At 40.2% G+C, this 12,169-nt stretch overlaps 3 protein-coding genes across 4 annotated transcripts in view; 2 read left to right on the top strand and 1 right to left on the bottom strand.

Moving 5' to 3' along the window:
• Nucleotides 1-808, top strand: part of crybg1a (crystallin beta-gamma domain containing 1a) — a 30,492-nt gene extending 29,684 nt beyond the window's left edge. For both annotated transcript variants that reach the window (XM_077538387.1, XM_077538388.1), the window contains one exon: nucleotides 156-808. In XM_077538387.1, coding sequence (XP_077394513.1) covers nucleotides 156-244 — 89 coding nt within the window. In that variant the 3' untranslated portion in view covers nucleotides 245-808. The remainder of the gene's footprint in view (nucleotides 1-155) is intronic.
• Nucleotides 809-1,445: 637 nt separating this feature from the next.
• On the bottom strand, nucleotides 1,446-4,512 carry rtn4ip1 (reticulon 4 interacting protein 1). The gene is made up of 9 exons (XM_077538785.1): nucleotides 4,025-4,512; nucleotides 3,798-3,949; nucleotides 3,659-3,727; nucleotides 3,457-3,581; nucleotides 3,332-3,380; nucleotides 3,122-3,258; nucleotides 2,578-2,761; nucleotides 1,963-2,055; nucleotides 1,446-1,734 (listed from the first exon to the last, which is right to left on the bottom strand). The coding sequence occupies exons 1-9, from the start codon at nucleotides 4,278-4,280 to the stop codon at nucleotides 1,615-1,617; spliced, it is 1,185 nt and encodes a 394-aa protein (XP_077394911.1). The 5' UTR covers nucleotides 4,281-4,512; the 3' UTR covers nucleotides 1,446-1,614.
• A 48-nt stretch (nucleotides 4,513-4,560) lies between these two features.
• Nucleotides 4,561-9,375, top strand: qrsl1 (glutaminyl-tRNA amidotransferase subunit QRSL1). The gene is made up of 11 exons (XM_077539384.1): nucleotides 4,561-4,687; nucleotides 5,012-5,171; nucleotides 5,250-5,348; nucleotides 5,418-5,514; nucleotides 5,704-5,865; nucleotides 5,948-6,123; nucleotides 6,557-6,669; nucleotides 7,572-7,764; nucleotides 7,917-8,034; nucleotides 8,148-8,353; nucleotides 8,573-9,375. Exons 1-11 carry the CDS (start codon nucleotides 4,664-4,666, stop codon nucleotides 8,782-8,784), a joined length of 1,560 nt encoding a protein of 519 aa, XP_077395510.1. The 5' UTR covers nucleotides 4,561-4,663; the 3' UTR covers nucleotides 8,785-9,375.
• The last annotated feature ends 2,794 nt before the right edge of the window (nucleotides 9,376-12,169 follow it).

The raw sequence follows: 12,169 nt of genomic DNA, 5'->3' as shown, positions 1-12,169 counted from the left end.
ATTAATTTAGGGTGTGTACAGGTAGGCAATATTTTAAGTAGCATTTTAATATTCTTAAGTCATACATGTATTTTAAAAAAAAAAATTTCATGCATATGCACACTTGATAACCTTCCCTGGTCTAACATAATGTAACATTCTGGTGTGTGTCACAGGAGGTCAGCAGTACGACCATAACCAGGTGATCCTCAACACGTTTGAGGAAAGAAAACCAAACCAAAGATGGACACTGGAGATGTTGTGACATGCCGGGCCGTATTGTGGCCCTCGGACGTGGCTCCGCTAGTGGAGCGCACTCACGCACCACTCAGACGAGTCCTGAGTGGGACTTTGCACAAACACTGCACTCTTGTAGCATTTGGACCCTTGTGGAGGAGGGTAACTATGTTCTGATTATAAAGTAATCGTTAACTTAACATGTTTATGTTGTTTTTGTATTTTATAAGATGAGAAATATGTTCTTATTTATGTCGCCGCGTTTGCTTTGTATGTTGTATTTTTGATGTAGTGCAATGTCAGCCCAATGCTGCCATTCTCTCGACTTTCTGGTACGTGACGTCTCGACTTACGTGGACGGTGTCTGTTTCCTCATCTCATGTTGATGGACGCAATGAAGTCTCAACTCCAAAGATATGTTTTATTTACATCCTTTTCACTACTGTCGGTAATATTGTAAAGTTTTGCAATGTTTTCAGAGTAACACTGAATGAGATGCATATTAGAATGTAATTAGATTTTAAATCAGTTTTTGAATCAACTGTTGTAAATATGTAAAAAAATATATATATAAAAGAGGAAATACGTGTTATGTTCTCGTGTATCATTTCAGACAAGCAACATATATTTTGGGTTTTAACTCTGACAGTCTAGTGCTGTGACTAAATATTTTTATGTAAAGTGTAATCCTGCATTTGTTAAAGATTTATTAGTTGACCTTGCACTGTAGAACTATTTGAACTTTGGTCACTATAAAATGGAAATGCCAGGGATGCTAAAAGCTTAAAAAAAAAAAAAAAAAAAAAAAAAGCGCCAACAAATACAATTTAGAGGGCCCCCAATTAATATTTATTTGATTTTGATTTTTTAGGGTTGGTGTTGTCGCCGTAGTTAGGCCACAAAGCAGGCACATAATAAAAATTCATTTCAATTTTGAACATAAAAATGCTTTTGGAATTGAACGTGTGCATCTCGGTTCTGAGGTTCAGGTTTCAAATCTCAACTGCAACCTTCCTGTGTGGCGTTTGCATGTTCTCCCCATGCTTGTGCGTGTTTTCTTCCTTCCACATTACCAAAATGCCTCACGTGTGCCAGAGTCTGACCTGCCTTTTGTCCAGTAAGGATGGGCTCCAGTTCAGGCTCAATTTCTATGAAGCTACTATAATACTACTGCAATGATTGTGGATTTGTAAGAGGATATTTGGTGAATAATAAATATACCAATAGATGTTAAAATGGGCGATCTGGTTTTAAAATTAACATTTATTTTAGGATGTGAAAAATAAAACATTTGCAAGCATTTAGCAGGTATAAATAGTCTTTACACTCAATTCCAGCAATCAAACATCGAGATTTCATACAATTATCTAGATTTTTTTTTTTTTTACATGCTATGCATCATGTATCCCACTTGTCGATCTGGACCACAGTCTTTCCTCGGGCGTGGCCGTTCTCCACCTTGGCAAAGGCCTGAGGAACCTGCGCAAAGGTGAAGGTTTCTTCTACAACTGCATGGATCTGCAAATGAAGCCAGCACAGGCAAAGTCACGTGTGCATGTCAAAGTTAATTTAATGCATTTTTTTTTTTCCTGAAAACATAAAATGTTACCTACAAAAACAGTTAAATTCTATGAAGATTCTAAATTGTCCTTAGCTGGGAATGTTTGTGACCTGTGATTGCCTGGCGGCAAGTCAAGACCATCACATTAATGATGGTCAGGCTATGAATAATATAGCATACAGTACCTGGCCCGCATCTACCATCTCCCTTATTTCATCCAGTGCTGGACCGCTCGGTGCAAAAAATCCCCAACGGTAGTGGACCCCCTTAACAAGGTACTGCAAGAAAATGAAAGGCAAACTTTATTCTGGAGGTCTGGTCATGTGACAAAACATAAGCATCTGTCAAAAGGAAGTTAAAACTATTACTTGACATGCCTGAAAATTGTTTATAATTGTCTATAGATATGTGGCAAAGCACTGTTTTTGCCCAAATACACAACTGTTGTGAATAAATCAGAATTTTAGATTAAATTGTCCTAACGACACCTTACCACACTGGACATAATGGATAATATTTTTGTGTAATGATGTGAGGGTCTCACGACTCCACCACAATTTCTATTAGGGGCTGAGGTGGTGTGGTAAAACTACAGCGATGCCCATGCATGCCAGTAGAGGGTGCTATTGTGACAAAAGCAGTTTGTCGACTTCTATACATTATGGAAAACTGACTTTTTAATTGCTTGTGTATTAGCAGTTGCGTATCTTCCCGCATATTTATTTATATATTTACATGCACTTCTAGAATTATTTATCAACCTAATTTTGAAAACTGGGTTTTAAAGGTGATTTTCCTACCTTGAGGGCCTTACTGGCCACAGTGGCGGCGGTCTTCATCATCCCATCAGCAATCCCCAGCGCGTCAGTGTTTTGGAGGAAGGGCGTAACGAGGGTGACGTACTTGGCGCCGCTCCACGGCTTGAGCAGATTCAGCGCCCAGCGTTCGGTGCTGCCTCCAACGTTATCCAGCACCAGGTCAAACCTTCAGGGGGAGGGATGGTGGGAGCAGTCCAAAATTACGACATAAGACAATTACTTTCAGTCTGTACAATCGTTTGGAAATGCGTACAAGTTAGTAGAATACACATTACTTTTTTTTTTTTTTTTTTGCCCCCCCTCCACAAATAATTCTGTGTACGTTGATGCAAGTTACTGAAACAAAAATCAAAATTATTTGATATCATGAGAAAAAAAAAAAACTTAAAAAACACTTTAAAAACTACTTAAAAAACAAAAATAATTGAAAATCTAATTTTTTGGGGGGGAAAATTGGATATTTTGTTTTGAGTCCAAATTGCCCAGCTCTATCAAGGATCCGTAGTATGACATGGAACGTTCTCACTTGTCCAGGGCAGCGAGCGGCACGTCGACGGGTCCGGCCGTGTAGTCCACCACGTGGTCCGCTCCGAGCCCCCTGACAAAACGCTCAGCATTCTGGGAGCATGTGACGGTCACATGGGCTCCCCACGCTTTCAGCATCTACGACCGTAACGTGAATGTCAAGATTATTTGAAATGATATTAAATTATGTGCGAGACCTTGACACACATACCTGGATGGCAAACGTTCCCACTCCACCAGAGCCTCCAAGGATCAAAACACTGACAAAGAAGACGAGAGAGAGCAAGCGAATGAGAGCGTGTATGGATGTGCACGTGAGCGTAGGTGTTCCCTCACCGTTTCTTGGCACAGTTGTCTTTCGTGAGCCCGCCGGTGTTGACGAGCGCCGACCAGGTCGTGGTCGCCACGTAAGGGATGGCTGCAGCCTCCGCGTGGCTGAGTGACTTTGGCTTGAGGGACACCTGAGTGTGACAGTACAAACGTGAGCACGTCAGCCTTCACATGTAAATACTTCCATTGCATTATTATGACGAGATACCTCATTGGCACTCAGCACGACAAACTCAGCCAAGCTTCCGTGCTTCCACGGTGGGATGGCAGCCCACACCTGACAAGGACACACAGTTTATCTTTGACTTAATGTTAAAACTGAGTTTAAAGCATCAAAATGAGCATACCTCATCCCTTTCTCGAAAGTACTTCACATCCAGGCCGCACTCCATGATAACGCCAGACACATCCCTCCCCAGGATTAGTGGGAACTCATTTTCCTTCTGTTTCAAGTTTAGAGGGTCTCGCTTCATGGACATGGTTGAAGCACCATAGCCACCTGGCAGAAAGCAAGCTATCATTAGTACGCACAGCATTACAGTTTATGAAACGTCTCAAGCTGACTCTCACTCGCCTCTCATGCTGACGTCAATTGGGTTGAGTCCTGCTGCGCACACCTTGACAATAACCTCATTAGGGTAGTTGATGATGGGGAATCTGGCATCTTTGGTGAACCGCAAAACATCATTGCCGCCATATTTATCAATGACCCATGCGGGCATGACAGTTCTGCAGCTGCTGGAGGTCTTGAAAAATCTGGATGCTGATGTTCTTGAAATGTCACGGTGAAATAACCACCTACTGTCCACGACACGTTTAAGAGCTGCCATCTCTGGATAGTTCGATTATTAACCAATGACACCAACGTTTCCACCCCTGTATCAAAAAGTAGGGTTATACCTGCAAGGGCACCATTGCGCTGACCTGTTAAAGTACTATCACATTACTGTAAACATTCTCCTTCTTTAATTATCATATTGAAGAAATCGAAATGTGTTGGCCTTTCAAAAGAGCGTGCTTCTCTTAAAAACACACACTTCCTGAAATGAGAGGGGGTTACTGTTTCAACCAATCAGAGCCCAGCTTGCTTGAAGCACGGGCCAATGAAACAAAGCGTTCTTACAACTGTGTATTTTCCAAACAAACATGGCAGCCTTCTGATTCCGCACACCGTTGTGAAGGTTGACTGCTAAATCCCTAGCGTATCGTAAATATGCTCAACCTCACTTTACGAGAGGTCAGTACGGCTTCGTGTTTAAAAGTTGCGCTTTAGTGTGTTAAATGTAACATTAGATAGATGATTCTATCTGGCTACCTGGCTTGCGTGTACGCCAAATATCGAAATCTATCATTGACATTAAATGACTACACTATCACCATCCATAGTATTAGTATTATAGTGTTTTATATATATTATAGTATTAGTATTATAACTGTACTAAAATGTATAGAAATTTCTACTTGATGTTTAGTTGTACCTTTCTAATGTATCAGTTTTACGACAGAAATGTTCACAAACGCAGCATCTACAAGCTTTGGATGTACGTTTTTAATTTTTCAGGTTTCCATTGCATTCAGAGAGGGAAAGATCTCTCCAACTGAGTTGTGCAGAAAGTGTTTGAACCGCATCAAACAGAACCAGCATCTAAATGCTTACATCACGGTGGCAGAGGACCTGGCCTTAAAGCAGGCTCATGAAGCAGAGACCAGACTCCTACGAGGTGAAAGAACAGCTGCTGTGAAAGTGTAACATCCGTTTTGTGGAATTACAATAACGTTTTATGATCTTCTTTCTGTAGGTAATTCGAAAGGTCCTCTGGATGGAATCCCTTTTGCAGTCAAAGACAACTTTTGCACGAGGAACGTCAAGACCACATGTGCTTCACGTATGCTGAAAGGTATCGCGTGGACATGCATGTTGTGTTTTCCTTTAAGCAGTGGTGATTATCTGATGCTTCTTGTTGCAGACTACACTCCACCATACAGTGCCACAGTAGTCCAGAAGCTGTTTGACCAAGGAGCTGTTCTCCTTGGGAAGACCAACATGGATGAGTTTGCTATGGGGTACAAAGCATTGTTGGAAGTATCAAAACATTTCGTCAGACAGTCATATATGTCGCGTCATTCTTCCTATACATTAGCATTTCAGATGTCTGCAATGTCAACACTTTTTTTTTTTTTTTTTTTTTTAGCATTTATATCCAATCAGTCACATCTGTTGTTTGTCAGCATTTTTGCTTCCTCGTCTTCCAGTTCGGGAAGTACTGATGGTGCATTTGGACCAGTCAGGAACCCGTGGAGCTACGCTTCGCCCTACTGTGAGCGGACAGGAGCGGTACCGGACTCTGACTGGGTTATCTCTGGAGGAAGTTCAGGAGGAAGTGCAGCAGCTGTGGCCTCTCTGACCAGCTACCTGTGAGACATCACCTACTTCAATCTCAAAAGTGTTAGAAAGTGAAAGAATATCATTTTGTAATATTGTTTGTCTTGATGGTAGCGCTTTAGGGTCAGACACGGGCGGTTCCACCCGTAACCCGGGCGCGCTGTGTGGCGTTGTGGCTTTGAAGCCGACGTATGGGCTGCTGTCGAGACACGGCCTCATACCGCTGGTCAACTCCTTCGATGTTCCAGCCGTTGTGACACGAAGTGCCAGCGATGCAGCCATTATTTTAGGTGGGTTAGGTTGTGCTTGGAAATTATTTTTAAACACATACAATTACTTTTATATCATATTACAATGATGTACGGGGCGTCTACAAAGTCTCTTTACAATTGAAAAAGAAATATTACAAAAGTAATTGATTGAAATAAACCACTAAAAAAACTGTTTTTATTGTCTCAAAGTCAAAGATAATCACGGCCATTAGCTGTGCTACAAAGTGGTTACAATTATATGTAAATTTGACAAAAAAGTGGAAAATAGTGGCTTTTCATTAGTGCTGCATTAAAGGGATACTTCACTTATTTAGCCATTTTTGGCAGTCAAACATTAATATTTTGCCTATAATAAATGTGAATAAAAGCATTATTCATTAGTTGCAAACACGACAAGCGTTCAAATGTATCCAGAAAATCTTATCTGCGATCTTGTTGACACATCAACCAGGTATTCTCCAAGGCCTCGACACAAAAGACTCCACAACAGTTCCTGCACCCGCATCGTCAACAGAGCTGCCTGAAAACTTTGACGTCAAGAACCTCTGCGTCGGCATTCCAAAGGTTCGTTTTATTTTTGACACCAAATGTCATTTTCCAATAATGATGTGCTTGAGCATCATAGGAGAGCTAATGTTATATGATGTGACTGTATTTAGTTTTTTTCTTCTTAAATTGTATCAATGTCCATGCTCATGTCACTGATGTGTTCAAGTCTTATACCATAATACAAAAAAATGGATGGATTTTGTCATGTGTCCTAAATCTTATTAGACACTAGGGGTGTCAGGCAATTACATTTTTTCATCATAATTAATTGCTTGATTTCAATAGTTAACTGCCAATTTTATATCAGTTCTAAATGTACAATAAAATATTTTTTTTTTTTAATAAGTTGGGTGGGTTAACATAAAAATGGGGAAAATGTTAAATAAAAGTATGGCTGCAGCTTTGAGTCATTGATAGAATAATTTCATAATTCATCAAATTTAGTTAAAATTAAAAAGATGTACTATAAAAACAAATATGATAGTGGTTTGTATTGAGGTCATTTTCTGCCACTGGATGGCAGAATTGCATTTTTAAGACAGCCAGGTGCATTTTTCTTTTCATATTAAGAGCTATCTAATCTTTAACATTTAGTAACTTGTGAAATTCTGCACATTTTTAAAATGTTATAATACAGTTTGACCCAAGCCTCCACAAATATATGCATCATAATTACATTTATTACTGCCAAATTTTTAGGTAAATATTTCTGCTGCATTGCGACTGGAATTCCCCCAGTACAGGTTTTTCAAGTAAGGGTCCTTAACGTTAAAAATAAAAAAAAAAAAAAAAAAAAAAAAATAGTAGCGTTAACGGAACTGTAAATTAACTAAAAATTAACACATTAATTTTGACATCCATCATGTGACAACCTCCAATAAGCTAACAAAGCCGCGTGTGCCTCCCGCCGGGTTCAGGAGTTCCACGCGCCCGGACTGTCCGAGGAGACGGCTGCAGAGTGGAGTCGGCTCGCCGACATGTTTGAGAAAGGGGGCGCGCGTGTGGAGCAAGTGTCCCTCCCCCACAGCCGGTACGCCGTTGCGTGTTACCACGTCCTGTGCTGTGCCGAGGTGGCATCGAACATGGCGCGTTTCGATGGCCTACAGTACGGTAAGAAGCCACCGACACAAAGTGCTTTCGGGGTTGCACAGGAAATCCGGCTTTGTGCTTCGTGTTCATTATTGAAAAGCTAGAAGGGAAACTCGGGTAGACGTACAGTGTGATGACGTTGATGATATTATATTCGTACCCTGATTGATCAGGCCATCGTAGCGAAGTGGACCGTTCCACAGACGCCATGTATGCCACCACACGACATGAGGGTTTCAATGACGTTGTGAGAGGCAGGATATTATCTGGAAACTACTTCCTGCTCAAACAGTAAGGCAGCATTTTTTCCTCATGAGGCCCAAAATAGATATCATAAACCCGTTATTTTAGTTTTTATATTTTTTTGTCTTCTATCGTACCCATTTTGCTCCCACTTTTGTCAGAAACTACGAGGACTACTTTGTGAAAGCCCAGAAGGTTCGTCGGCTGATTGCGGACGATTTCACTCGCGCGTTCAGCTCGGGCGTCGACGTGCTGTTGACGCCCGCCACGCTCTCGGATGCCGCACGTTACGCCGACTTCACGCGAGAAGACAACCGAACGCGCAGCGCGCAGGAGGACGTCTTCACCGCTCCCGCCAACATGGCAGGTAACAGACGCAGCAAGTCGATTTAAAGGAAGTTGCGTGCGAAATCCGAAACGCAGCCACTTGCTTTCCGAAAGAAAGATTCCCGGTATGGTCCTGGAAACCTGACATGTTTTCGTCCTGCTTGTTATCACTCTCCAAATTAACCCGTAACTCCGCTTAAGATCATAATCATCACCTTTCCATGAACTGTCCTTCAGCTCTCGCTTGTCCTCGCTCCAGGTCTCCCCGCTGTTTCCGTGCCAACTACCTTATCCAGAAGAGGCCTTCCCATTGGCTTACAGCTCATAGGCCCCGCCTTCCGAGACAAGAAGCTGCTGAGTGTTGCCCAGTGGATCGAACAAAGGGTTGGCTTTCCCTCCATCAGTGACTTTGAGGAATCCGACGGGCCGAGTTCCAGTTACAATATTAGATTTGCGGGGGGGCACAGATGAATAGATTGAAAGTTGTCATTAAGTCCATGAAAAAGACTTTTAAAGCCATGCAAAAATTTCCCGTAGAGAAACAGCCAGCCGCAGAAATCATCATTTTGACTCAATCAAACAAATCACAGTGTAACTGCTTTAGACATAATTGTGGTCACAACAGTACAAGTTTCGATAATGGCCATGCACCCCACCTAAATGACATCTTGTCATCTAGTTAAATTACTATATGAAAGCACAGGCATGTTGAAAAAATAATTATGAAATGCAACCAAAAACTTTTTTATATGGAAAATATGATGTAACAAATGAAATCATGTGTGAGATAAAATCATGTATCAGAGATTGAGATGGGGGTTTGTTTTGTTTGTTTGTATAATGACTAATCCAGCAGTTAGCATCTAGCCAAATGTTGGTAGCTTCATCTTGGACCATGAAAAAGAAGCCAGATTTTAATTTGATGTACACTTTCTTTTTGTGTTTTTATTTTTTTTTCCCCTGTGTTTTGATTGCTCAGCACTTTGATGGGAATTGTGGATGTGCACATATTGTTTGCCCTCTTAAATTATCGCCTGTCTAAAGTCATACTGTGACTATCAATCATGGACAATGGTTTGGATTTTTTTTTTTTTTTATTATTACTCTACTAAATAAATGTACATAGCCTTGTTCTTAACATTATTGTAACACCATTACAAATGTATTGAATATTAAGTAACTTGTCCAAGAACAGTTGGTCAAAATTTGTTTTAGAGAGTGTGAGGATGAAAATATATTAGCTTGGTTTAAGTTCTAAAGAAATTTAGTTTACCGTAAATTACCCTGGGGAAAATATCGATCTATAATTGAGAAGCTCTGTATTAAAGTGTCAAGGAAGCTCAGATGAACCCATACATCCAATTAGAGAGCTAGAGGTGCTAAAAGAAGTGATTATAGAAACTCAAATAACCTGCTCGCTGGTGACTCCAAATAACTCTGAACTGTTCGTTTGCGAACTGGCCCAAATATGCTTACTGATAATTTAATATGTACATAAATACAGGCTGTTTATTTTTGTTTTGGTACTGCATGGGAGCTCAATTCATAAATTATTCACTTAGTCAAGTAATCCCCGATATCATTTGCTGTATATATTTCTGCTCATTTACTCATTGATAGTTGAAATTGTACACTTAAAAATCCCAGCTCGCAGTTGCTACATTGAGCTTGCTAGCTACGTTTAAAAAAAACTCCCACTGAGTGTAACACAATTCATATACTGTATTTAAAGTTACTTTTTTTTTTTTTTTTTTTTGTCTGTGGTGAGACTTGTTAATCCAATTAAGACTAGATTGTTCCACTTTTTAGGTCAGTGTTGTCTTTAGTCAGCGTTTAACGACACAAGCTACATTCAGAAAAGCAAACCGTTTGTTATTGCTACTGTCACATGCACAAACACATTTATCATCAAGCCGTTGTGGGTACACATTTATAGTGAAACAAACGGTATAACTTATTTTCCAAAAGCTGAGGTAAAGTGACAGCTTCCTGAGTGGCAAATGAGTTTCACATATGCCGCATCAAAAGCAGGTCATGCATCAAACTTGATCCGCAGCGAACATAGCAGCAGGGTTACATACTGCGCAGACGGTTGCCATGGCAACCAAACGATTGGCCACACTGTTTGAATGTGACCATGTTTCGTGGAAATGTTTTTTTTGCTGTCTTATCTCGTATTGGGGCATGTGAAGTGCGATAACTCAAAAGTTGACAAGATGCCCACTCAAGCATCATGTCGTGTTGTGGAGACATTCAAAACACGCGACTGCTACCTGCTCACTCATTTGTCACTAATGTTGACATGCAAGAGAAATGGAAATATTGCTCACATTTACACATGTTTTAACTCAAAATTGCTCAAGATAAGATAAATCTTAGGTTTCCGTTTCTCTAGTTTTGTGTACAGGGTGTGGCGATCCAACTCTGTTCTTTATAGTTGTGAATGGGGAAAAGTAGCAACAAATTGACAGTGAAAATGATCCTTTTTTGTTTAAGTGTTGTGAAGAGTTGGGGCCTATCCTAGTAGCCTTATTTAATTCACTCATGTAAAACCCTAAACAACTTAACTCATTGTTCTCATATAGTTTAGAGACGTTACAAATGTGCAATTCCATCCAATTTGGATGTACAGTAGTAATCCTAATCAATAACAAGTGATGGTCTGTAAACTAAAGTATTGGGCCACCTTGCCATTTTGTTGCTATCGGGAGAAGATCATATCCTCCTGACTACCAGGAAAAAAATATTGTCCAATCATGTTTATTTCGATATTCCCCAATCTTTGTGAAGTAACTGGAATACTGAAAGACAAATTTTTGAAGAAAAAAAAATACGTTTTTATTTTTAAGCTATGATGTGTCCACTACAGAGGACATTTTTAAAAACTTAAATGCCAGGCTCAAATACAATTAAAATAATTCAAACTACTTTAATGTGTTCTTAAGACATGCTAACCACATTTAAAGCCTAAATTTGTTCAATAAAAAGTGTTATACACTTACTTTTCCTCTTCCCTAAAAAGTGCTTGCACTGAGGGAAGCCATTTTCTTTAATGATGCAATCAAAGTAAGCAAAGCCCCACGCCTACACATTTGGCGTCATTGGAAAGCTCGGAATGTCCTCTATAGAGCACAAAAGGAGTTAATTCAGTCGTATGCGCTGGATGGGAGATATTCAGTTTTAAAAAGGTCCACTACAGAGGACAAATTTGAATTGCTGGTAGTCAGGAAGATAAGTCCAAATTTGGCCTATTCCATATTTTTGTGCAAATCTATACTATTGGTTAGTCCCCACGTGGGTCTGTTATTTTAACAAACCATTCTCAAGTGATGAAAATCGCTTGCGAACTAACGATATTGTGGGGTCGAAGGTCACTGATTATTGGACCTGTAGTACAGCCTGTGTTGTAGTTCATCCAAAAGATGTTTCGTGGGCTTTAGAGAAGTGCTTTCAAATTGTAAAATACCAAACACACCAAACCATATTGGCTGCTACAATGGAAAAAGAAACAAGCAAAAGTGGAAGCGCAAAGAATAGTAAACAGTACACACAGAAGGATTAGCAGAGCTGGGCACTTCCGTTAATCGACAATTCCTGTCTATGACGATGCCCACCTTGCGGCAAGTGCACAATGACGTGAGGCCTCGGTTGTGGTTTGCGCAGGGTGCAAACCAAACAATTAGGAGGAAGAACCTCTGTTTCCTGAAAGTTGTCAGATGCTTTTTGTTTCATGCTAAGCCACAATTCAGTGAAATGAAGAAGTGGCATAACAGAAGTATAACACAACAACAGAAGTGACATATATTTGAGCAAGTGGCTTGTTGATTCGTATACTTGTCAACACTAAAAGACATTG

The sequence above is a fragment of the Festucalex cinctus genome, chromosome 12, assembly GCF_051991245.1.
Source record: "Festucalex cinctus isolate MCC-2025b chromosome 12, RoL_Fcin_1.0, whole genome shotgun sequence".
Classification (NCBI taxonomy): domain Eukaryota; kingdom Metazoa; phylum Chordata; class Actinopteri; order Syngnathiformes; family Syngnathidae; genus Festucalex; species Festucalex cinctus.
The sequence above is the reverse complement of the archived record's forward strand: the minus strand, read 5'-3'. Positions and strand labels throughout refer to the sequence as shown.